Here is a 27,152-nt window from a genome sequence, read left to right as displayed (position 1 = left end):
GCTGGTATTGGCTCTTTAACTTGTGTGTGTTGGAGAGCAAAGTAGAGCAACTAGCGTTTCACCTTCTCATCTTGGCCTCAAATATAGTTTTTTTAAAGATTTTTTTTTTTTGATGCAGACCATTTTTAAAGTCTTTATTGAATTTGTTACAATATTGCTTCTGTTTTATGTTTTGGTTTTTTGGCCACAAGGCATGTGGGATCCTAGCTCCCCGACCAGGGATCGAATCCACACCCCCTGCATTGGAAGGTGAAGTTTTAGTCACTGGACTGCCAGGGAAGTCCTTGGCCTCAAATATTAACACGAATTTTATATGAAATGAGTCACCGACCCCCTTTATTTGAACCTAATTTTGAACGATTGTGAAATGAAACTTCAGGGTGAGAAGGGAGGAAATTGTTTGGACAGGGAAGAACAATGGGAAGGAAAGGGAGTCTCCTTTGTAGATTTCTTTCACAGTTTTACCTATGACCTTTATGTAGGCGACTTACAAAATTTTAATCTCTCAGCCTACATCATTTTCTAAAGCTCCAACGATGCCTCATATTTTCTGTTAGCTTTAATCTCTTACTTAAGAAGATCCCACTGCATCTTCAAAATCAAATTGTCTAACACTGAACTTACTATGACTTTTCTCTTTCTGTTAATGGTTCTGCCATTAGGCAGGAAATACCATTATTTCCTTGATATTACATGGTGAGGACAGGGTGAAAAAGGGATAATGGTCAAGTCCTGGAGACCAGGTAAGATGGCAGTGAGGAGCCTGCACTTCCCATTCTGCTTTAAAGGTTGGGAGAATGACCAGTGAGGAGTGGCAGTAGCTGCCATCAGGTACTCAGGTACTCAGGCTTGACTGGATAGATCAAAACTGATCACCTTCTGAAGAGGATGTTAAAAGAAACAAATGTAGGGGAAAAATTGACATGTTTGTGTTATAACAGTACCTGAACGCCCATCTGGTTATACTATGAATCATGATAGCGTCTATCGTTCGCCTGAATTGATAGAAGTTCACATCAGTATTTATGCTATGGACTATTTCTTAATCAAGCTTTTAACGTATTTATATTTTAAATTTATTTTTATATATTTCAGATTCCAGATGACCTGAGAAAGAGACTAAATATAGAAATGCACGCAGTAGTCAGAATAACTCCAGTGGAAATTACCCCTAAAATTCCAAGATTTCTAAAATTACAACCTAGAGAAAACTTAGTGAGTTCAGATTTAATGTTACATCACAGTTTTACATGTGTTGTAAAATTTCTAGTTGCTTTAGTTAAGTAATAATAATTGTACTCCTTTATGCTAGAAGGGCAAGGAAGTCTTTTTTTCTTTTTATTTTATTGTGGTAAAATATATATAAGATAAAATGCTATTATAACCATTTTTAAGTGTGCAGTTCAGTGGCATTAAGTACATTTATAATGTTGTGAAATCATCACCACTATCTATTTCCAAAACTTTTCCATCACCCCAAGCAGAAACTCTGTGCCCGTTAAGCCATCACTCCCCATCTTTCCCTCCCCCAGTTCCTGGTAACCTCTCATCTGTATTCAGTCTCTGTGAATTTACTTATTCTAGATCTTATATGTAAGTGGAATCATACAATATTTGCCCTTTGTGTCTTGCTTATTTCATTTAACGTGTTTTCAGGGTTCATCCACACTATAGCATATATCAGAACTTCATTCCTATTTATGGCTAAATAATATTCCATTGTATGTATATACCACATTTTGTTTATCCATTCATCTGTTGATGGACACTTGGGTTATTTCTGCTTTTTTAACTATTGTGAATAGTGCTGCTGTGGATGTTTATATACAAGTATTTGTTTGAGTCCCTGCTTTCAGTTCTTTTGGGTACTTACCTAGGAGTTGAATAGCTGGGTCATATGGCAATTCTATGTTTAACTTTTTGAGAAACCAAGAAGTCTTTAATAAGCAACACACGTATATATTGTGCCAATGCAAATATGGATAATTTGGCTTTTAAAAGATTGATATTTTTCTACATCTGGGTAATCTTTAAAAAAATTCTCACATGTTGTTTCAGTATTAACATTGCAGCATAAAAGAGCTAGATTGTTTTACTTTTCAACACTGTTAATTTAGTAGAAACTGATATGGTCAGGAAATGAGGTATGGAACTTAACTTTAAAATCTTTTTAATAGGATATCATCATCTGTACCAGTTTAGATTACCAGTTCTCAGAGAATTATAATACAGGAAAATTATTATATGTTTAAAAAATTCCAGACATGATTTAATCCTTCTCTGATAATTCAAGTGATACTTCTGGATCCTCTGGATATCGATGGTCATTATGTCAGGGTCATTATATAACCATTTTAACAGCTCTTTCTACTTGATGAAACCCCAGGTAAGATAGCTTATATTTTCTGACTAGAGAAGAAGAAAACAAATAGAATAAATGCCATTTCCATAATAGTATGCAACTGAGCATTTAACACATTGGCTGAACAGTATACAGTGATTTGTAGTTTTCTTTCAACTTTTTGGTTATTGATCTTAGGGTTTTGTTTTTTTTCTTAAACATCTTTATTGGAGTATAATTGCTTTACAATGGTGTGTTAGTTTCTGCTTTATAACAAAGTGAATCAGTTATACATATACATATGTTCGCATATCTCTTCCCTCTGTCATCTCCCTCCCTCCCACCCTCCCTATCCCACCCCTCTAGGTGGTCACAAAGCACTGAGCTGATCTCCCTGTGCTATGCATCTGCTTCCCACTAGCTATCTATTTTACATTTGGTAGTGTATATATGTCCATGCCACTCTCTCACCCTGTCACATCTCACCCCTCCCCCTCCCCATATCCTCAGTCCATTCTCTAGTAGGTCTGTCTTTATTCCCGTCTTGCCACTAGGTTCTTCATGACCTTTTTTTTTTTTCCTTAGATTCCATATATATGTGTTAGCATACTGTATTTGTTTTTCTCTTTCTGACTTACTTCACTCTGTATGACAGACTCTAACTCCATCCACCTCATTACAAATACCTCCATTTCATTTCTTTTTATGGCTGAGTAATATTCCATTGTATATATGTGCCACATCTTCTTTATCCATTCATCTGTCGATGGACACTTAGGTTGCTTCCATGTCCTGGCTTTTGTAAATAGTGCTGCAGTGAACATTGTGGTACATGACTCTTTTTGAATTATGGTTTTCTCAGGGTATATGCCCAGTAGTGGGATTGCTGGGTCGTATGGTAGTTCTATTTTTAGTTTTTTAAGGAACCTCCATACTGTTCTCCATAGTGGCTGTATCAATTTACATTCCCACCAACCGTGCAAGAGGGTTCCCTTTTCTCCACACCCTCTCCAGCATTTATTGTTTCTAGATTTTTTGATGATGGCCATTCTGACCGGTGTGAGATGATACCTCATTGTAGTTTTGATTTGCATTTCTCTAATGATTAATGATGTTGAGCATTCTTTCATGTGTCTGTTGGCAATCTGTATATCTTCTTTGGAGAAATGTCTATTTAGGTCTTGTGCCCATTTTTGGATTGGGTTGTTTGTTTTTTTGTTATTGAGCTGCATGAGCTGCTTGTAAATCTTGGAGATTAATCCTTTGTCAGTTGCTTCATTTGCAAATATTTTCTCCCATTCTGAGGGTTGTCTTTTGGTCTTGTTTATGGTTTCCTTTGCTGTGCAAAAGCTTTTAAGTTTCATTAGATCCCATTTGTTTATTTGTGTTTTTATTTCCATTTCTCTAGAAGCTGGGTCAAAAAGGATCTTGCTGTGATTTATGTCATAGAGTGTTCTGCCTATGTTTTCCTCTAAGAGTTTGATAGTGTCTGGCCTTACACTTAGGTCTTTAATCCATTTTGAGTTTATTTTTGTGTATGGTGTCAGGGAGTGTTCTAATTTCATACTTTTACATGTACCTGTCCAATTTTCCCAGCACCACTTATTGAAGAGGCTGTTTTTTAATTTTTATTTTATATTAGAGTATAGTTGATTTACAATGTTTTGTTAGTTTCAGATGTATAGCAAAGCGATTCAGTTATACATATACATATATCCATTCTTTTTCAGATTCTTTTCCCATATAGGTTATAACAGAATATTGAGTAGAGTTCCCTGTGCTATACAGTAGGTCCTTGTGGATTATCTATTTTATATATAGTAGTGCATATATGTTAATGCCAAACTCCTAATTTATCCCCCACCCCACCTTTCCCTTGGTAACCATAAGTTTGTTTTGGAAGTGTGTGAGTCTGTTTCTGTTTTGTAAATAAGTTCATTTGTATCATTTTATTAGATTCCACATATAAGTGATATCATATGATATTTGTCTTTCTCTGTCTGACTTACGTCACTTAGTATGATAATCTCTAGGTCCATCCATGTTGCTGCAATGGCATTATTTCATTCTTTTTTATGGCTTTTTAAATATATTCCATTGTATATATATACCACATCTTCTTTATTCATTGCTCTGTCGATGGACATTTAGGTTGCTTCCATGTCTTGGCTATTGTAAATAGTGCTACAGTGAACATTGGGGTGCATGTATCTTTTCAAATTAGGGTTTTGTCTGGATATATGCCCAGGAGTGGGTGGGATTGCTGGATCGTATGGTAGTTCTATTTTTATGGAGGTTTTAAGGAACCTCCATATGTTCTCCACAATGGTTGTACGAATTTACATTCACACCAACAGTGTAGGAGGGTTCCCTTTTCTCAGCACCGTCTCCAGCATTCATTGTTTGTAGACTTTTTGATGATGGCTCTTTTGACCAATGTGAGGTGATACCTCATTGTAATTTTGATTTGCATGTCTCTCATAGTGATGTTGACCACTTTTTTATGTACTTTTTGGCCACCTGTATGTCGTCTTCGGAGAAAGGTCTATTTAGATCTTTTCTACTCATTTTTTGATTGGGTTGGTGGTTTTTTTTGTTTTTTTGGGTTTTTTTTTGATATTGAGCTGCATGGGCTGTTTGTGTGTTTTGAAGATTAATCCCTTGTGGGTCGCATCACTTGCAAATATTTTCTCTCATTCTGTGCGTTGTCTTTTTGTTTTGTTTATGGTTTCCTTTGATGTGCAAAAGCTTTTAAGTTTAATTAGGCCCCATTTTTGTTTTTATTTTCATTACTCTAGGAAGTGGATTCAAAAAGATATTGCTGCGATTTATGTCAGAGAGTGTTCTCCCTATGTTTTCCTCTAAGAATTTTATAGTGTCCAACCTTACATATAGCTTTTTAATCCATTTTGACTTTATTTTTATGTATGGTGTTAGAGAATGTCTAGTTTCATTCTTTTATATGTAGCTGTTTAGTTTTCCCAGCACCACTTATTGAAGAGACTGTTTTTTCTCCATTGTATATTCTTGTCTCCTTTGTCATAGGTTAATTGACCATAGGTGCGTGGGTTTATTTCTGGGCATTCTATCCTGTTCCATTGATCTATATTTCTGTTTTTGTGCCAGTACCATACTGTTTTGATTATCGTAGCTTTGTGTTATAGTCGGAAGTCAGGGAGCCTGATTCCTCCAGCTCCATTTTTCTTTCTCAGGATTGCTTTGTCTATTTGGGGTCTTTTGTGTTTCCATACAAATTTAAAAATTTTTTGTTCTACTTCTGTGAAAAATGCCATTGGTAATTTAATAGGGATTGCATTGAATCTGTATATTGCCTTGAGTAGTGTAGTCATTTTGACAATATTGACTCTTCCAGTCCAAGAACGTGGTATATCTTTCTATCTGGTTGTGTCATCTTCGATTTCCTTCATCAGTGTCTTACAGTTTTCAGAACAGAGGTCTTTTGTCTCCTTAGGTGTGTTTATTCCTATGGTAAATGGGATTGTTTCCTTAATTTCTCCTTCTGATCTTTTGTTTTTAGTGTATAGAAATATAAGAGATTTCTGTGTATTAATTTTGTATCCTACAACTTTACCAAATTCATTGGTGAACTCTAGTAGTTTTCTGGTAGCCTCTTTAGGATTTTCTATGTATAGTATCATGTCTTCTGCAACAGTTTTACTTCTTTTCCAATTTGGTTTCCTTTTCTTTTTCCTTTCTGATTGCCATGGCTAGGACTTTCAGAACTATGTTGAAAAAAAAAATGGCTAGACTGGGCATCCTTGTCTTGTTTGGGATCTTAGAGGAAATGCTTTCAGCTTTTCACCATTGATTACGATGTTAGCTGTGGGTTTGTCATATATAGCCTTTATTATTTTGAGGTAGGTTCCCTCTGTGCCCACTTTCTGGAGAGTTTTTATCATACATGGGTGTTGAATTTTGTCAAAAGCTTTTTCTGCATCCATTGAGATGATCATATGTTTTTTATTTTTCAATTTGTTAATGTGGTCTGTCACACTGATTGATTTGTGGATATTGAAAATTCCTTACGTCCCTGAGATAAATCCCACTTGATCATGGTGTATGATCCTTTTAATGTATTGTTGAATTCAGTTTGCTAGTGTTTTGTGGAAGACTATTGCATCTGTGTTCATCAGTGATACTAACCTGCAATTTTCTTTTCTTGTGATATCTTTGGTTTTGGTATGAGGGTGATGGTAGCCTCATAGAATGAGTTTGGGAGTTTTCCTTCCTCTGCAACCTTTTGAAATAGTTACAGAAGGATAAGTGTTAACTCTTCTCTAAATGTTTGATAGAATTTGCCTGTGAAGCCATCTGGTCCTCAACTTTTGTTTGTTGGAAGTTTTTAAATCACAGTTTAAATTTCAGTACTTGTGACTGGTCTGTTCATATTTTCTATTTCTTCCTGGTTCAGTCTTAGCCGATTGTACCTTTCTAAGAATTTGTCCATTTCTTCTAGATTGTCCATTTTATTGGTGTATAGTTGCTTGTAGTAGTCTCTTACGATCCTTTGTATTGCTGTGGTGTCCATTGTAACTTCTTTTTCATTTCTTATTTTATTGATTTGAGCCCTCCTTTTTTTTCTTGATGAGTCTGACTAAAGATTTATCATTTTTGTTTATCTTTTCAAAGAACCAGTTTTAGTTTCATTGATCTTTTCTGTTGTTTTCTTTGTCTCTATTTCACTTCTGCTCTGCTCTTTATGGTTTTTTTCCTTCTACTAACTTTGGGTTTTGTTTGTTGTTCTTTCTCTAGTTGCTTTAGGTGTCACGTTAGGTAGTTTTTTTGAGATATTTCTTGTTTCCAAGGTAGGATTGTATTGCCATAAACTTCCCTCTTAGAACTGCTTTTGCTGCATCCCGTAAGTTTTGGATTGTCATGCTTTTGTTTTCATTTGTCTCTAGGTATTTTTTTATTTCCTCTTTGATTTTTTTCAGTGATCCATTTGTTGTTTAGTAGCATATTGTTTAGCCTCCATGTGTTTGTGTTTTTTACAGTTATTTTCTTGTAGTTCTAATCTCATAGCATTGTGGTGGAAAAGATGCTTGATATGATTTCAATTTTCTTAAATTTACTGAGCCTTGCTTTGTGGCCCAGCATGTGCTCAATCCTGGAGAATGTTCCATGTGCACTTGAAAAGATTGTGTATTCTGCTGCTTTTGGATGGAAGGTCTATAAATATCAATTAAGTCCATCTGGTCTAATGTGTCATTTAAGGCCTGTGTTTCCTTATTGATTTTGTGTCTGGATGATCTGTCCATTGATGAAAGTGGGCTGTTAAAGTTCCTCACTATTATTGTGGTACTGTCAATTTCTCCTTTTATGGCTATTATTATTTGCCTTATGTATTGAGGTGCTTCTGTGTTGGGTACATATATATTTACAATTGTTATATCTTCTTCTTGGATTGATCCTTTGATCATTAATGTAGTGTCCTTCTTTGTCTCTTTTGTCTTTATTTTAAAGTCTATTTTGTCTGATATGAGTATTACTACTCCAGCTTTCTTTTGATTTCCATTTGCGTGGAATGCCTTTTTCCATCCCCTCACTTTCAGTCTGTATGTGTCCCTAGATCTGAAGTGGGTCTCTTGTAGACAGCATATATACAGGTCTTGTATTTGTATCCATTCAGCCAGTCTGTGTCTTTTGGTTGGAGCGTTTAATCCATTTATCAGTACATTTAAGGTAATTGTCAATATGTATGTCCTTATTGCCATTTTGTTAATTGTTTTGGATTTGTTTTTGTAGGTCTTTTTTCTTCCTTTCCTCTTTTGTTCTCTTGTGATTTGATAACTATCTTTAGTGTTGTGTTTGGATTGCTTTTTCTTTTTTTGTGCGTATCTATTGTAGATTTTTGGTTTGCAGTTCCCGTGAGGTTTTGATATAGCAATATATATATATACAAGATTGTTTTCAGTTGCTGGTCTCTTAATTTCAAATGAATTTTCAATATCCTGCATTTGTGCTCTCCTCTTCTCATGATTGCTGGTTCTGGTATCATGTTTGTATGTGGATGATTCCCTACCTTTGCTCTATGTTTGCCTTTACCGTTGAGCTATCCTATTTATAATTTTCTTGTTTCTAGTTGTGGCCTTTTCTTTTCCATCTAGAGAAGTTCCTTGAGCATTTGTTGTAAAGCTGATTTGGTGGTGCTGAATTCTCTAAGCTTTTGCTTGTCTGTAAAACTTCTGATTTCTCCATCAAATCTGAACAAGAACCTTGCTGGGTAGAGTGTTCTTGGTTGTAGGTTTTTCCCTTTCATCATTTTAAATATATTGTGCCACTGCCTTCTGGCCTACAGAGTTTCTGCTGAAAAATCAGCTGATAACCTTATGAGGATGCCCTTGTATGTTATTTGTTGCTTTCCCCTTGTTGCTTTTATTAATTAATTAATTTATTTATTTATGGCTGTGTTGGGTCTTCGTTTCTGTGCAAAGTCTCTCTCTAGTTGTGGCAAGCGGGGGCCACTCTTCATCGCCGTGCACGGGCCTCTCACCATCGCGGCCTCTCTTGTTGCGGAGCACAGGCTCCAGACGCGCAGGCTCAGTAGTTGTGGCGCACGGACCTAGTCGCTCCGCAGCATGTGGGATCCTCCCAGACCAGGGCTCGAACCCGTGTCCCCTGCCTTGGCAGGCAGACTCTCAACCACTGCGCCACCAGGAAAGCCCCCCCTTGTTGCTTTTAATATTTTCTCTTTGTCTTTAAATGTTGTCAATTTGATTAACATGTGTCTCGGTGTGTTCCTGCTTGGGTTTATTCTGCCTGGGACTCTGTGCTTTGTGGACTTGAGTGAGTGTTTCCTTTCCCATTAGTTAAGAAAGTTTTCAGCTATTATCTCTTCAAATATTTTCTCAGGCCCTTTCTCTCTCCTCCTTCTGGGACCCCTATAATGTGAATGTTGGTGCTTTTAATGTTGTCCCAGAGGTCCTTAGACTGTCCTCATTTCTCTTCATTCTTTTTTCTTTATTCTGCTCCGCGGCAGTGATTTCCTCCAATCTGTCTTCCAGCTCACTTGTTCATTCTTCTGCCTCATTTATTCTGCTATTGATTCTTTCTAGTGTATTTTTCATTTCAGTTATTGTATTGTACATCTATTTGTTTTTTCAAGCTTCTAGCTCTTTGTTAATCATTACTTGTACCCTCTCAGTCTGTGCCTCTATTCTTTTTTCGAGATTTTGGATCATCTTTACTATCATTACTCTGAATTCTTTTTCAGGTATATTGCCTATCTCCACTTCACTTAGTTGTTCTTCTGGGGTTTTATCTTTTTCCTTTGTCTGGAACAGGTTTCTCTGCTGTGTCATATTTTCTAATTTTCTGTGTTTATGGTCTCTGTTCCTCAGGCTACAGGATTGTAGTTCTTCTTGTTTCTGATGTCTGCCCCCTGGTGGGTGAGGTTGGTCCATGGGCTTCTGCAGGCTTCCTGGTGGGAGGGACTAGTGCCTGCCCCCTGGTGGGTGTAGCTGGATTTTGTCCCTCTAGTGGGCAGGGCTGTGTCAAGAGGTGTGTTTAGAGATGGCTGTGGGCTCAGGAAGACTTTAGGCAGCCTCTCTGCTCATGGGTGTGGCTATGTTCCCACCCTGTCGGTTGTTTGGCCTGAGGCGTCCCAGCAGTGGAGCCTGCAGGCTGTTGGGTGAGGCCAGGTCTCAGTGCCAAAAGGTGACCTCTGGGAGAGCTCATGCCATGAATATTCCCTGGGGCCTCTGCCACCAGTGTCCTTGCCCCCAAAGTGAGCCACAGCCAACCCCCCACCTCCCCAGGAAACTCTCTGAGACCCGCAGGTAGGTCTGACCCAGGTTCCCATGGTGTCACTGTTTTGCCCTGGGTCCCAGTGCATGTGAAACCTGGTGTGCACCCTCCAAGAGTAGAGTCTCTGTTTCCCCCAGTCCTGTGGAGCTCCTGCATTTAAGCCCCACTGGCCTTCAAAGCCAAGTACTCTGGTGGCTCCTCCTCCCAATGCCAGACCCCCAGGCTAGGCAGCCTGACGTGGGGCTCAGAACTCTCTCTCCTGTGGGAGAACCTCTGCAATATAATTATTTTCCAGTTTGTGGCTCGCCTACCCAGTGGGTATGGGATTTGAGTATATTGCAAAAGCACCCCTGGTACCATCTTGTTGTGGCTTCTTCTTTGTCTTTGGGTATAGATATCTTTTTTGGTAGGTTTGAGTCTTTTTTCTAGATGGTTATATAACAGTTGTGATATGGGTGTTTCCTTGAGAGGAAGGTGAGCTCAAGTCCTTCTACTCCACCATATTGTCTCTGTCTAGTTGCTCAGTATCTTTTTAAAAAATATGTGAAGGAAATTTAACATTGTCTTGATAACTCCAGGATTTTCAAAGTCAGATATTTTGCTTTCTATATATATTACCTTGATATTCTTAAGAAATCTTTAAACATGTAGACCATATTATAAAAGTCTTTGGAACAGGGAACTTCCATGGCTCTTGACTTTTTTTAAGTTTTCTTTTTTTAATTTACAGGAGCTCTACTTTTACCTCAGTTATTGATCTTGGTATTTTTTTTCAAAATTTAGGTCTTATGTACGAAAATAATTAGCCACTGCTCATTGTTTTTTTGGTTTTTTGTTTTTTTCTGGTGTCAGGAATGGAATATTACTACTGAATTTCTTTCCTGTCCTGAGTTGCATACTTTAGTGGAAGCTTTATGACCTTGGAAGGTCTCTCTGGGCTGATCATATCACTTAGGACTTAAGGATTTTTTTTTTTTTTATAAAGTGACATACGCTTTTTTTTTTTTAAGGAATTCCTTTATTTTATTTTATTTTTTTTTCACACACACACACTGTATTTTATTTTTACAAGAGATAAATAGACTGACACCAAGCATTGTACATGGATGACCACAACAAAAGCAACAATGATTGCAATTACCAAACATGAAACACACTCATACTATGTCATAATATTGACATTCAGTCCAGTAATCCTCCACTGTAACAGCTCCTTTCCTTATTTATTTTCATTTTGGCTGATCTGTCCATTGGTGTAAGTGAGGTGTTAAAGTCCCCCACTATGATTGTGTTACTGTCAATTTCCTCTTTTATAGCTGTTAGCAGTTGCCTTATGTATTGAGGTGCTCCTATGTTGGGTGCATATATATTTATAATTGTTATATCTTCTTCTTGGATTGATCCCTTGATCATTATGTAGTGTCCTTCCTTGTCTCTTGTAACATTCTTTATTTTAAAGTCTATTTTATCTGATATGAGTATAGCTACTCCAGCTTTCTTTTGATTTCCATTTGCATGGAATATCTTTTTCAATCCCCTCACTTTCAGTCTGTATGTGTCCCTAGGTCTAAAGTGGGTCTCTTGTAGACAGCATATATATGGGTCTTGTTTTTGTATCCATTCAGCCAGTCTATGTCTTTTGGTTGGGGCATTTAATCCATTCACGTTTAAGGTAATTATCGATATGTATGTTCCTATGACCATTTTCTTAATTGTTTTGGGTTTGTTTTTGTAGGTCCTTTTCTTCTCTTGTGTTTCCCACTTAGAGAAGTTCCTTTAGCATGTGTTGTAGAGCTGGTTTGGTGGTGCTGAATTCTCTTAGCTTTTGCTTGTCTGTAAAGCTTTTGATTTCTCCATCAAATCTAAATGAGATCCTTGCCAGATGGAGTAATCTTGGTTGTAGGTTCTTCCCTTTCATCACTTTAAGTATATCATGCCACTCCCTTCTGGCTTGCAGAGTTTCTGCTGAGAAATCAGCTGTTACCCTTATGGGAGTTCCCTTGTATGTTATTTGTCGTTTTTCCCTTGCTGCTTTCAATAATTTTTCTTTGTCTTTAATTTTTGCCACTTTGACTACTATGTGTCTCGGCGTGTTTCTCCTTGGGTTTATCCTGTATGGGACTCTCTGTGCTTCCTGGACTTGGGTGACTATTTCCTTTCCCATGTTAGGGAAGTTTTCGACTATAATCTCTTCAAATATTTTCTCTGGTCCTTTCTCTCTCTCTTCACCTTCTGGGACCCCTATAATGCGAATGTTGTTGTGTTTAATGTTGTCCCAGAGGTCTCTTAGGCTGTCTTCATTTCTTTTCATTCTTTTTTCTTTAGTCTGTTCCGCAGCAGTGAATTCCACCATTGTGTCTTCCAGGTCACTTATCCGTTCTTCTGCCTCAGTTATTCTGCTATTGATTCCTTCTAGTGTAGTTTTCATTTCAGTTATTGTATTGGTCATCAATGTTTGTTTGTTCTTTAATTCTTCTAGGTCTTTGTTAATCATTTCTTGCATCTTCTCAATCTTTGCCTCCATTCTTATTCCAAGGTCCTGAATCATCTTCACTATCATTATTCTGAATTCTTTTTCTGGAAGGTTGCCTATCTCCACTTCATTTAGTTGTTTTTCTGGGTTTTTTTCTTGTTCCTTCATCTGGTACATAGCCCTCTGCCTTTTCATCTTGTCTCTCTTTCTGTAACTGTGGTTTTTGGTCCATAGGCTGCAGGATTGTAGTTTATCTTGCTTCTGCTGTCTGCCCTCTGGTGGTTGAGGCTATCTAAGAGGCTTGATGGGAGGCTCTGGTGGTGGGTAGAGCTGACTCGGAATTCCTTTATTTTTATTATTTATTTATTTATTTATTTATTTATTTATTTATTTTTGGCTGTGTTGGGTCTTCATTTCTGTGCGAGGGCTTTCTCTAGTTGCGGCAAGCGGGGGCCACTCTTCATCGCGGTGCACGGGCCTCTCACTGTCACAGCCTCTCTTGTTGTGGAGCACAGGCTCCAGACGCGCAGGCTCAGTAGTTGTGGCTCACGGGCCTAGTTGCTCCGCGGCATGTGGGATCTTCCCAGACCAGGGCTCGAACCCCTGTCCTCTGCATTGGCAAGCGGATTCTCAACCACTGAAGGATGTTTGATTCTAGAGGAACTATGAGTTGCTTTCAGATCCTAAAAGTTTTGATTTTAAATAGTTTTCATTTTCATTTTATGACTTCCTTTAGGTCTTTAATCCCATTGCCCAATAATATTCAAAGAAGTAACTGACTATTTCTGTGATTTTTAAGAATGGGAAAATGATGCCTTTTCTTAGTTTAGCTTGCTTTTGGTGGTAAGCATATTCTCAACTGAGCTTAATCAGTGAATCTAAGCTTGACTCTGAATGAAGAGAGATAACAGAAATGGACCAGTTGAGAAATGGTGGAATAGAGGTTTATTTTCCTAGGCAATATTAATTATCTTTCATATATGAATTTTTGTTATTCCCTTTTTAACTTCAAATAGATTTTTAAAACTTAATAATGTTAATCTAAAAGCATCAAAAATTAGCAGTGTTTTTCTCATAATTTCTTACTACCTTTTGAACAATTTATTAACACTCTACTTGTTGAGTGCATCGGCCATCTTAACAGAAAAAAAGAAAGAAAGTGGCACTAACATATAAAACGTTTATTTTTCTCATGCGCAGAGAAGTTTGGAGGAGCTCAAAGGGGTTAAAACATGTAACCAAGGATCTAGGCTCCTTTGGTCTTTTTCTTCTGCCATCTTTAGCCTTTGCCTCTCCTCCTCTTAGATGCAAGACATTTGCAGTAGTAATAGGCATCACGTCTGCATTCTTAGGAGCAGAAGGAAAGGCACAAAGCAAAATTCTTCTCCTTGCAAGGTTTCTCTACCTTTTAATTAGGAAGAGAAGGCCTTCCCATGGATTGCTGATTGTAAAGCATTGGCCAGAGTGCAGCCACATGCATGCACACACAGTTCCAAGCTGGGAGTAGAGGAGTTTGCTCTCCCACTGTAGAGTTTGCTCTACAGTACAGGGAGGCAAGGGAGAATGGGACTGGAATGGTTATCAAGTGAGCTAGATTATGGTGTGTGTATCACTGGGCATAGAGAAAAGGAGCATTTAAAACTTTGCCACTTGTGTAAATGTTTCTTCAGGCTGTGCTGTACTCGTAATGTCAAATCCCGAATCTGTGCTTAATGAACATCATTTTATTGGCAAGATAAGGTGTTAAAATAAGAATGTTAAGGTTAAGTTCATGTATTAGAATATCATTACTGTTCTTTCCTTTCCTCTGGCAGCCTAAAGACATAAGTGAAGAAGACATAAAAACTGTGTTCTATTCATGGCTACAGCAGTCTACTACTACAACACTTCCTCTGATAGTATCAAAGGAAGAATATATTAAGTTGGAAATGAAAGATGGTGAGTATATTTTATTTGTTATTTCAATATTTTTCCTATTAGAGAAGTCAGAAAATTTTTCATTGTTTTTCCAACTTGTGATATGTATGAACAGGAAACCTAATAATGATAATTAAACAGTAGATTTTATGTATCAAAGAATGCCTCTGTTTAAATTTAAATAAATTTAAATTTTAAGTTATTTCATCTCAGCTTCAGTACTAACTACATTTATTACCTTCCTTTTAATAGGGTTGAAGGAGTTTTCTCTGAATATAGTTCATTCTTGGGAAAAGGAAAAAGAAGAAACTCTTTTTCTGTTGAGTACCAATCTGCTACAGAAGATGACAATAGAAGTAATTACATGCTATTGAATATTTAATGAAATAATATTTTCACATGTGATTGATTCTAAAGTATGAATTTACCTGTTACCTTGCATCCTAAAGTGTATTAGAAACTTGAATGATAAGAGTAAGGAATAACTTGATTTAAAATATTTTATTCTATAATCTCTTTAACTTATCTAAACAAATTGTTGATTTATCCTAAATTTGAAATTGATGCCTCCACACAATTAAGTTTTAAGAATAGAATTGATCGTGTTAACTAGCAAGTGGATCATGATTTTAAAATCTTCTAGTACTGAAATAAATGAAAACTTAGCTTAGGGGGTTAATTTTTTTAATTCATAGTTTTATTTGCAGTTTTGCTGCACAACCCGTGTTATTTTGTCAGTTCTTTATTTCTCAACTCTTCACAAATATTATCAGATCACTTTTCTTCCAGAAATATTTTTAAAGTGCTCCTTTTAGAATATTATGTCTTGGTTAAGATATTCACTCTTGTCCTTATAGAATTAAAGATTCTCTAGTCATTTAGAATTTCAGTGGTTTGAAATTAGACATTATTTGTCTACTTTTGAAATATAATTTAAGGAATACCATTCAGAGAAGATACAAATTTAAGATTGTGAAAAGAAATAAATGTGACACAAATCAAAATTGCAAATAAAGATATATCTGTAAACTCTATTAAGAAGATGACATTCTTTACTGCTTGTTAACCATAAATATTTATATTCCTTGGATGAGTAAATTATTATTGTTAGGGCTATTTTAAGTTATAATCTTGCATGTACAATATATCTTTTCTCTCTGGTGTAACAGAATCAGCAATTCAGTTTCCTGGGACCCAAGAAAAACAGGCTAAAGGTATAACTTTGAAATGTAAAATTGATTTTTCCTTGCTACTATAGGTCCTTCTGGATCCTATGGTAAAAGAAGAAAACAGTGAGGAAATTGACTTTATGCTTCCTTTTTTAAAGCTGAACTGCTTGGGGTAAGAAGTTATGGCCAAACTAGCATGTTTAGACACATGTTTGACATTATCTTTGCCAGGGCTTTTATGTGTAAATGTTAAATTAGATGTTAATATCATTGACTAGTCTTACTAATGCAATAGTAAATATTTTTTTCAAGGATTGTTTCTGTTTTCACAGCTGGCTTAGTAATTTGCCTTCTCTTCTTAGATAACTAAAAGTCTGGAACTTATTAGAAATTTTACTTTGAGATTTGATTTGTGAAAAGAGAGCCAACTAGATATGACCTGGATCATACATGCTTGAATAAAACAATAATCCTTTAAAATTAATAAATTAATTTTAAAAGTTAAATCCAAAAACATTAGTTGAATGTTTAAAAATATTTCAAATTAAGTTATTCCTTCACTGTCTTACTGATGTACTGATTGGGGTTATTAGTGTTTTCCTCAACTTTAAGACAAACAAATCTGAAAAGAACCTCCTCAATTTCTTTAGCTCTTAATACAGTATAAGAATCTCACATAGGGCTTCCCTGGTGGCGCAGTGGTTGAGAATCTGCCTGCTAATGCAGGAGACACGGGTTCGAGCCCTGGTCTGGGAAGATCCCACATGCCACGGAGCAGCTGGGCCCGTGAGCCACAGCTGCTGAGCCTGCGCGTCTGGAGCCTGTGCCCCGCAACGGGAGGGGCCGCGATAGTGAAAGGCCCGCGCACCGCGATGAAGAGCGGTCCCCGCACCGCGATGAAGAGTGGCCCCCACTTGCCGCAACTAGAGAAAGCCCTCGCACGAACCGAAGACCCAGCACAGCCAAAAATAAATAAATAAATAAATAAATAAATAAAATTAAAAAAAAAAAAAAAAAAAGAATCTCACATAAACATTACTTCTTAGAATTCTTCACAGAGGCCTTTAGTAGATATAGTAGTAGTGATTTGATTTCCTGTAATAGTATAGTCTATAAATGTTTTAGTAAAAGGATTAAACTATAAAGTAACAATGCTTAAATGTGGCATAATATTCAAGTATAAAGTAAAATCTCTTCGGTTCAGACTAATTTTAGGAATTTATGATATTTATTATCAGAAATAAACTGGCAGAGTTAGGAAGTAGGTCAAAGTTCATATTTGTATAATCTACAGATTGAAACTGGATTTCAAAAATGACGGTTAAGAGGAAATAAGTCTTCAATTATGCTAACACTTGAAAAGCACTCATTTATGATAATGTTGGATGACAAACCAGAAATCATTTTCAGGGGGATATTTGTATGCAGTAAGACAAATTCCTTAAGGAGTACTATTAGGGCAAAACTTTTAGTTACTGCACATGTTTGAAAGTAATAAAAATAGTTTTAAAATCTGTGACTCAGATTTGGCACTAATTCATTTTACTTTCAAGTAAGGGAGCATTTTTAAGATTTTACTCTTTATTAACTCATTAAGTAGCCTGGGAAGAAAAGTTTCAGAATTTTTTATAACTAGATTTTACCCTGTTTCAGTGTTTTATCATGCAATTTACATGTTTGCAGAGGAGTGAACTCCTTAGGCGTCTCCTCCGTGGAGCACATCACTCATAGCCTCCTAGGACGCCCTTTGTCTCGGCAGCTGATGGCCCTTGTGGCAGGGCTTAGAAATGGAGCCCTTTTACTCACGGGAGGAAAGGTATGTGGTTAAAATGTGCTCATTTTCACTAATTAGCAATTTTTAATTCCTCTTTGGGTTTTGATCATCTATTATATAGGGTTGTTGATACCAGATATGGAAAGCATTCATTCATTCACTAATATTTTTGAGTGCCTGCTGTTAGATATTGGGAACATGGTGATGAATAAGGTGATGGTCTTCCTGCACTTTTTCTATATCAATTGATATGATTGTATGAATTTTCTTTTTTAGGATGTTGGTAGGATGTTAATAAGGTTGATTGATTTTCAAATGTTCAACCAGCCTTGCAAATCTGTAATAAATCCCACTTGGTCGTGGTCTATTATTCTTTCCATAATATCGTATGGAAAAACCCGAACGAACTTTTTGGCCAACCCATACATTGCTGGGTTCTGTTTGCTAATATTCTGTTGAGGATTTTTGCATGTAAGTTCATGAGCAATATTAGCCTATAGTTTTCTGTTTTTGTACTGCGTTTGTCTGCATTTGCTCTCAGGGTAATACTGGCCTCGTAAAATAAGTTGAAAAATGTTCCCTCCTGTTCTGTTTTTGGAAGAGATTGTATAAAATTGATGTTAATTCTTTAAAATGTTTTGTAAAATCTCCACTGAAACCATCTGGGCCTAGAAATTTATTTATAAATTCAAAGTCCTTAATTGTTTCATTTTGGCAGGCATTTGGTAGTTTGTAGTTTTTGAGGAACTGGTCAAATTTATGAGCATAAAGTTGTTTGTAACATTCTCTTACTGTGCTTTTAATAGGTGCAGAATCTGTTGTGATGTCCCATTTCCTGTTATTGGTGATTTGTATCTTCCCTTGTTTTAATCTTTGTCAGTCTTGCGAGAGGTTCCCTGCCCTTTTAAGGGGCTTACAGTTTTATTCTCTACCAATGCAGTATTTTTTCCAGGGCTACAGTGTGGTCTTTGTGAGTCTTCGTGCTTTTTTTCAATTCAAAATTATAAGGCTTTTTCATTTCTATTCACTTTTAACTCTAGTATAATAACTTTTTTTCCCTCTTACTAGCCCAGTTGCTCACTTTTGATTCTTACTTAAAATATAGCAACTACTCCAATAATCTAAGTTTCCACTTTAGGAAGCTAGAAAAAGAAGAACAAATTAAATCCTATGTAAGCACAAGAAAAGAAATAATAAGAATTAGAGCAGAAATCAATGAATTGAGAACAGGAAATCAGTAGAGAAAATCAGTGAAACCAAAAGCTGGTTCTTTGAAAAGGTCAGTAAAATTGATAAGCCTCTAGCCAGGCTAAGAAAAAAAAGAGGATACAAATTACTAACATAAGAAATGAAAAAGTGGATATCAGTACAGATCCCATGGACATTATAAGGATAATAAAGTAGTAATAGTAATAAACAACTCTATGCCTAAAAATTTGATAACCTAGATGAATAGACCAATTCCTTGAAAGACACAGTCTGCCAGAACTCACACAAGAAGATATGGACAATATAAAAAGGCCTATATCTATTAAAGAAATTGAATCAGTAATTAATAACTTTCCAAAACAGAAAGCACCAGGCCCAGATGGGTTCACTGGTGAATTCTACCAAACCCTCAAGGAAGAAATTATACCAATTCTCTACAGTCTCTTTCAGAGGATAGAAGCAGAGGAAATACTTCCTAACTCATTCTGTGAGGCCAGCATTACCAAATAACAAAACCAGACAGAGGCATTACAAGAAAACTACAGACTAATATCTCTCATGAACATAGATGCAAAAATCCTCAACAAAAGATGAGCAAATCAAATCAACCAATGTATTAAAAGAATTATATACCACAATCAAGTAGGATTTATTCCAGGTATGCAAGGCTGGTAAAATACAGCAACTACTCTACATGTTTTCTAGATTACCTGTGTCAGATTTCAAAATATATCATCATGGTAGAATATTTATTTTGAAAAACAATATCCTATTGATTCAGAAACCAGAGTTCCACTGTCTCACATAGAGGTAGCGTGATTAATAGAAAGAGCAAGTAGAAGACCTGAATTTGAGCCCCACCTTTGTTATATACTTACTGGCTGTGACCTCAGGCAGTTTTCAGTTTCTTACCCTGCCTTTTAGGATTAACCTCACTTAAGAGAAATAATATATATGAAAGGTGCTATACAAATGTGAATTACTTTGAGTGAGAGAAAAGGCCCTCTGATTAGGCAAAAAGTGACAGGTGGGGCCTACACCCCAGCACCCCTAATTTCTTTATTCTTTGGGGTCCAGTGACTTTAAATATAAATGCAGTTCTGTAAACTATAATGATGGTAGTATTGTTGAATGCCTGCTAAATTTCAGACTTTGCACAATAAGCTTGGCTGTTTTTCCAGTTCACAGTAATGAAAAGCAAAATATTACAGCTGGTGCAGGGGTGTTAAAGCTAGACAAAGCAACAATGGTAAGAAATAGTAGTAGATTGGACTTCCCTGGTGGCACAGTGGTTAAGAATCCACCTGCCAATGCAGGGGACACGGGTTCAAGCCCTGGTCCGGGAAGATCCCATGTGCCACAGAGCAACTAAGCCCGTGCGCCACAACTACTGAGTCTGCGCCCTAGAGCCCATGAGCCACAACTACTGAGCCCGCATTGCACAACTACTGAAGCCCGCATGCCTAGGGCCCCTGCTTCGCAACAAGAGAAGCCACCACAGTGAGAAGCCTGTGCACCACAATGAAGAGTAACCCCTCCTTGCTGCAACTAGAGAAGGCCCACACGCAGCAATGAAGACCCAACTCAGCCAAAAATAAATAAATTTATTAGGGGAAAAAAAAGGAAAGAAATAGTAATAGATTGAGGGAGGAAACCTATATTAAAAGAATTATAAAAACCTAACAGTGGCAGACGTAGAGAATGGACTTGAGGACGTGGGGAGGGGGAAGGGTAAGCTGGGACGAAGTGAGAGAGTGGCATGGACATACACTACCAAATGTAAAATAGATAGCTAGTGGGAAGCAGCCGCATAGCACAGGGAGATCAGCTCGGTGCTTTGTGACCACCTAGAGGGGTGGGATAGGGAGGGTGTGAGGGAGGGAGACGCAAGAGCGAGGAGATATGGGGATATATGTATACGTATAGCTGATTCACTTGTTATAAAGCAGAAACTAACACAGCATTGTAAAGCAATTATACTCCAATAAAGATGTTATAAAAAATAAAATGAACACAGAATCCAAAAAAAAACCTAACCGTTTTCAGTCTTCTAAGGGGCACTTATAGCAATGTTTAGCAAAATTTAAATATGTGTACCTTTTGATGTAGTAATTACACTTCTAGAAATTTATTCTGAAGGTATAATCCGACAAATAAGTAAACATATATGTATGGATATTTATTTTAGCTTTACTTATAATAGTTAAAAAGTGGGAGTAGCATAAATATACACCAGGAAGGGTCTTGATAAACACATTATAGTCCAGTACATCCTCACAGTGGTTTTGTACTAGGGAGCTGATGCAGCTCTATATCTGTTGATAAAGAGGACAATGATTTATTGTAAACCCTCAGGAATACTGTAATCCTATGTTCATAAATTTGCATAAAATGTGTGTGGAGTGTCTGGAAGGATGATACAGCAAAACAGTTGACAGTAATTAATTCTGTGATGTGGGACGATCACAGATTTTTTTTGACCTTCCTCTACTAAGTATTTACAGTTATTTCGTATTTTTTAAATGTTATTTTATAATCAGGGATGTGGATTTTCTTTTTTTCCCTGGCCGTATTGAGATGTAATTGTTACATAACATTGTGTAGTATCTACTTGATTGATGAGGCTGAATCTTGGTGGTTATCACAGTGACAGAGGCTATTTCTGTGACTGAATATATTAAGAGTTCTAATTTAAGCAATTATTTTCTAGGGGAGTGGAAAATCAACTTTAGCGAAGGCAATCTGTAAGGAAGCATTTAACGTATTGGATGCCCATGTGGAAATAGTTGACTGTAAAGCTTTACGAGGTATGAATATGGTAATACTCTACATAAATCTTTTTTCTGATAGAAAGAAATGTTACTATTTAATGCTGCTAATCTAATAAATACAAATATCTCATCTTTAACTTTTCTGTTGGTCATTTAGTCATTGAAATTTCTTAGAAATTTTAAATCTTTGGCTTTCTAATGTTTTTAATGTTTCTAATAAAAATTTTAAAACTCTCCATATTTGATGGAGGCCTTTTTTTTTTTTTTCCTAGCCAAAACTCTTTGCAGACTATATTCCTGAAAATTCCAACTTACACCACTCTGAGAAAGTTAGTATCTAGAATATACTCTAATGGGTATAGATTCCCTCTGACTTGCTTTGGGACACTCGTAGGGTGACTGCCTCAGGAGAGGGAAAGTGGGTGGCTAGGGACAGCCAAGAGGAGACTTACAATTTATCACATACAGCTGACCCTTGAACAGTGTGAGCGTTGGGGTGCCAGCCTCCAGGCAACCAAAGCTCTTTGCGTAACTTAGAGTCACAGCCCTCTGTGTACGTGGTCCCTCTGTGTCCACAGATTCAGCCGGCCTTGGGTGGTGCAGTACTGTGGTATTTACTGCGGGAAAAACCCACATATAAGTGGACTTGCACAGCTCAAACCCATGTTGTTCCTGGGTCAGCTGTACGCTTGTACTTTTGAAAGTCTTTAACATTTATATTATTATCTATTCAATTTTTTAAAAATCAGAAAGATTTTACTGAGTAGTTAATTTTTCCCCCCCTTGGCTACCACTACCGTATAGTCCCAACTAGTCATATTCTGTTTTTTAATCTAGCATATGATAGGAAACTAAGAAATGGCCTTTGAAAACCCATTACTTCATATTCTATAAATGTGGTTTTAGAGACATTGTCCATCTCTTTAGAGTCTTGCTTGAAGCCTCATGTGAAAATTTTGTTTGAGAACTAAGTAACAGGAGCTCTTTACATTGGTTTATGAATTGGTATGTTCTCTGTTCTTTGAAAATTAAAAGTTTGTAATTCACCAGGAAGATTGAAGCCAAATTAATGATTCAAATATAGCGATTCTAGGATCTCTAGGTGGCTACCTTTGTGTTGATTTTATCTGACTTGTGATCCCCTGCCTTCATTTATATTTTCCCACATCCTGCTTTTATTTTACTGTTTTGTTGCAAGCCATCTGAAATTCTCCATGGAATGAGGCAAGGATAAATAAATACATATGTATAGAAATTATAGTAGCATATTCCTTTTTTCAGTTTTATAAAATTCAGTACTTAGTCCTATGAGGCTGTATTATTTAAACCATGTTAGTGGTTAACAAATTTTAGTGACTGGTATATATATATATATATATATATATATATATATATATATATATAACAAAATACTGTATTGATTGAATTTTCATAGTCAAATCAATATTGAGCTTTTCTAATGCTTTCAAGGGCAGCCTGAACTTTCCCAGCCCTCAAATAACAATAAAACCATTTCATATCTTCTGTGTTAAGGAAAAAGGCTTGAAAACATACAGAAAGCCCTAGAGGCTGCTTTCTCAGAGGCGGCGTGGCGGCAGCCTTCTGTTGTCCTGTTGGATGACCTGGATCTCGTCGCTGGCCTGTCTGCTCTTCCAGAACATGAGCACAGTCCCGAGGCTGTGCAGAGCCGGAGGCTCGCACATGGTAACGTAACGCGTTCACTCGCTGGCTGCAGGCCCTTGTCCTTTATCAGACAGCATTTCCAGTCTTTGTAGTAAATCTGCTCTTTTTAGAGAACAGAATATGTGCTATGTAATGTGTTGCTTTTGAGGCCTCTGGTAGCATTCTAAGGTTGCTCTGTATTAGCAAAATCAGTAGAGTCAGAGCAGTGTGAAAATTCTGCGACTTCATCATTAGTCTTTGGGGCCTTTTCATTCTCCTCCACTTATTAGAAATTGCTGAATTGTATGGATTTACTCTTGCTTTGTTCATTTGACAAATATTTCTGTGCACAGTCTATATTCTCAGAGTCTTGGAGAGGAAATAAAAGTAAACAGATAGAATGTTAGTACAGAAGACTGATAGTCATAATGATAGCTACCATGTGTTGACTGCCCTTTTGGGGCTAGGGGTTGCTTTGTACTCTACATGCAGATATTCTCCTGGTTTTACAGGTGAGTAAATGGAAATTCAAAGATTATGTAATTTGACCAGGATGACACAACTAGGAGGTAGGTAGGATATGTTCTCCTAGAAGTATGTACAGGGTGTGATAGCACATATACTAAATTGAGCGTGGTGTGGGAAGTTATCAGGGTCTTTTGGGGGGAGTTCATAACTCAGACGAGTTTTGTTTTTTTTTTTGTTTTTTGTTTTTTGGCTGCCTTGGGTCTTTGTTGCTGCACATGGGCTTTCTTTAGTTGTGGCGAGCGGGGGCTACTCTTTGTTGCAGTGTGCAGGCTTCTCATTGCAGTGGCTTCTGTCTTTGTGGAGCACGGGCTCTAGGCGCATGGGCTTCAGTAGTTGTGGCACGCGGGCTCAGTAGTTGTGGCTCGCGGGCTCTAGAGCACAGGTTCAGTAAGTTGTAGCGCACGGGGCTTAGTTGCTCCGCGGCATGTGGGATCTTCCCGGACCCGGGATTGAACCCATGTCCCCTGCATTGGCCGGCGGATTCTCAGCCACTGCGCCACCAGGGAAGTCCCCTGAGACGAGTTTTGATGGAGGAGTAGAAGTTATTATGGAACAGTTTCAGGCTAATGAAGATGCAAAGGAAGTGTGGTCCACAGGCAAAGGTACAGAGGTAGAAGAAATCACAGTATGTTAGACAATACTCCTTTGCCTGGAGCTTAGGGTTCAAGGAGAGGATGGGGCCAGGGTGGGGGTTGGAGGATTTCGCAGCCTTCCGCTGGCTGCCTCGAGGTTCTTAAGAGGTGAAATAGATAAAAAATGCAACCACAGTGGCTTGGGTTACCGTAAACTGGTGTTAATCTCACATTTGGAATCCTGTAGCGTCTGCAAGACTTGTTAGTCTAGTGTTTAAGGGAATGCTACAGATTTCTAGGTCAGGACTCAGATATACGTTATTAATGCCTGTTTCAGTTCTAACCTCATACCAGCCAAACCTTGCAAAAGCTAGGGTAGAAAGAGATTGTTCAGGAAGTCATAGGAATATGAGCTGTACTTTGCTTACTTAAACTTCCATGTTGTGTTCTATTATCATCCTTCTATAATATTTATTTCAATCCTTGTATAATATTTACTTCAGAGCCTCCTTTTCATTTACTTAATAAGATCTAGAAGAAGGAACCTCACTAGGCATTGTTCTGAGTATACAGAGTTTACAGTGCTTCCTATACCTTCATTAGATTGACTAGAGCCTGGCCAATATTAAGTCCTCAGTAGATAAACTGATGAATGAATGGAAGATTTAACTTTTAAACGGTAAAGAGGAGCCATTCCATTCATACTCCACCTTAAAGCTCAAGTTTAGGTTATTATTTTTAATGAATGTATGATTTTAAAATTTCATGCTTTTGTGTACTAAGCTTTTACACGATATTACTTAATTCTAGCTTTGAACGATGTGGTGAAAGAGTTTATTTCCATGGGAAGTTTGGTGGCACTGATTGCTACAAGCCAGTCTCAACATTCTCTACATCCTTTACTTGTTTCTGCTCAAGGAATTCACATATTTCAGTGTGTCCAGCATATTCAACCTCCTGACCAGGTAACATACTACTTGTGAAGATTATTGAAATATGTCCCTTTTTTTTTTTTTGACTGTGCTGCATGTTATGCAGGATCTTAGTTTCCCAACCAGAGATTGAACCCATGCCCCCTGCAGTGGAAGTGTGTAATCTTAACCACTGGACCGCCAGGGAATTCCCATATGTCACTTTTTATATAAATTACATATTTTTCAATTTTATTCATGATTTATAGCTTTAAAGTAATGCTTATGTTAGTGATCTTAAGGGTACATAAAAATCAACCTTCAGTGAATGTTTTGCTATTAGATGCACAATTTTCATTTGTAACCATCTGAAATATTACCGGATGCTTTCCAAGGAAATGTCTTTTTAAAAAACAGCATTTCTTTTTTTTTTTTTTTCATTATTCAGTTTTCTTTTTTATTCCATTTAAAAAGAAACAAAAACCCTAAAAATTCTGAACTGCTTCATTTCGCATTGGTAAAATCTGTAAATACACTATGGAATTAGAATTTTTTTTCCGCTTTAGTGAGATATAATTGACAAGTAAAATTATATATATTTAAAGTGTACAACATGATGATTTGCTGTACGTGTACATTGTGAAATCTTTACCACAATCAAGTTAATTAACACATCCATCACCTCACATATTTACCTTTTTTTAAGCATTTCTTTTGAAAATTTGACTGACTAAACTTTTTTTTTTTTTTTTACCAGCACTAATATTCTGTACCCACTATGACTCTGGCACCCATTTCCAACATGTGGGTTTTTTTCCCCACACCATCAAGCAATTTTTGGACACCAAGTGGGTGTCCTACAATTCAGCTCAATTCTGACGCTACCCAGAGATAGCATCAGATTCCACAGGTTAAGGCCTCAGTTCCACAAGACAGCCCTCCAATTCAGATGCCAGTGTTACCTGTGCTTCTGACTGGTGATAAGTCAGAGGTTCCCACTGTTCCCTCTTTGGGTTCAATTAATTTGCTAGAACAAGTCACAGAACTTGGGAAACTGGTTTACTCACTAGATTACCAGTTTCTTACAAAGAATATTAAAGGGTACAAATCAACAGTCAGATGAAAAGATACATAGGATGAAGTCCGAAACAAAGGATCTTCTGTCCTTGTGGAGTTTGGGGCCTGGCCCGGTGGCACGTGGAAGTGTTCTGGTTCTCCAACCTGGGAGCTCTCCAATCCCGTCCTTTTGGGTTTTTCTGGAAGCTTTGTTACACAGGCATGACTGATTAAAGCACTGGCCCTTGTCATCGATTCAGCCTCCAGTCCCTCTCCCCTCCCTGGAAATCAGGGGGTGGGACTGAAAGTTTCAATCCTCTAGTCAAGGTTGGTTCCCCTGGCAGCCAGCGCCCATACTTAGGTGCTTTCCAAAAGTCCCCTCATTAACGTAAACTCAGGTGTGGCTAAAAGGGGTTTGTTATTAATGTCAAGACACCTTTATCACTCTTATCATTAGGGCATTTTAAGGGTTTTAGGAGATCTGTGCCAGAAGCAAGACAAAGACCAAATATATACAAGCACACACAGCCTGTCACCTCCTCTGGGGACTTCAGTCCTGACGGCTTTAGTGGCAGCACGCTCAAAAAGAATGTTCTGGGACAGGCAAGCATATTTTAACTTCTTGTTTAAAATTCTTACGTCTACGCTAAATATTCAGACCCTGTACTAATTAACTGTTATTGAAGAATAAAAATACACCTGTTATTCAGCATAACAGAATGGTAGTGGTATTGGTCATTGAATGTGTTTTTAGAATTATGTTTTATAGGAATAACAACAACCCTTAAAGGAACCAAAATAAAAATCTTCTTACTGGAGAACAAAAGAGCAATCATTTATGAATGTGATTTTTTTTTTTTACAACTTTATTAAGGTGTAATTGAAGACAACATACTCACTATTTAAAGTGTACAGTTTGATGGGTTTTAACATATATATATATATATATATATATATATATATATATATATGCCATGAAACCATCACCACAATTAAAGTAGC

At 37.1% G+C, this 27,152-nt stretch overlaps 1 protein-coding gene across 6 annotated transcripts in view; it reads left to right on the top strand.

Moving 5' to 3' along the window:
- PEX1 (peroxisomal biogenesis factor 1) overlaps positions 1 to 27,152 on the top strand; it is a 75,783-nt gene that overhangs the window by 14,671 nt on the left and 33,960 nt on the right. For 3 of the 6 annotated variants that reach the window (XR_009008788.1, XM_057549673.1, XM_057549671.1), the window contains exons 6-13: positions 1,096 to 1,215; positions 14,396 to 14,519; positions 14,751 to 14,854; positions 15,757 to 15,839; positions 17,321 to 17,483; positions 21,361 to 21,457; positions 22,955 to 23,125; positions 24,994 to 25,148. Coding sequence is in view for 5 of the 6 variants with exons in the window: in XM_057549673.1 (XP_057405656.1) it covers positions 1,096 to 1,215; positions 14,396 to 14,519; positions 14,751 to 14,854; positions 15,757 to 15,839; positions 17,321 to 17,483; positions 21,361 to 21,457; positions 22,955 to 23,125; positions 24,994 to 25,148 (1,017 nt within the window). In the remaining variant the exon portion in view is untranslated. The remainder of the gene's footprint in view (positions 1 to 1,095; positions 1,216 to 14,395; positions 14,520 to 14,750; positions 14,855 to 15,756; positions 15,840 to 17,320; positions 17,484 to 21,360; positions 21,458 to 22,954; positions 23,126 to 24,993; positions 25,149 to 27,152) is intronic. The other 3 variants (XM_057549672.1, XM_057549674.1, XM_007195780.3) reach the window with 2 other exon arrangements.

The sequence above is a fragment of the Balaenoptera acutorostrata genome, chromosome 7 (genome assembly GCF_949987535.1).
Source record: "Balaenoptera acutorostrata chromosome 7, mBalAcu1.1, whole genome shotgun sequence".
Classification (NCBI taxonomy): Eukaryota; Metazoa; Chordata; class Mammalia; order Artiodactyla; family Balaenopteridae; genus Balaenoptera; species Balaenoptera acutorostrata.
The sequence above is the reverse complement of the archived record's forward strand: the minus strand, read 5'-3'. Positions and strand labels throughout refer to the sequence as shown.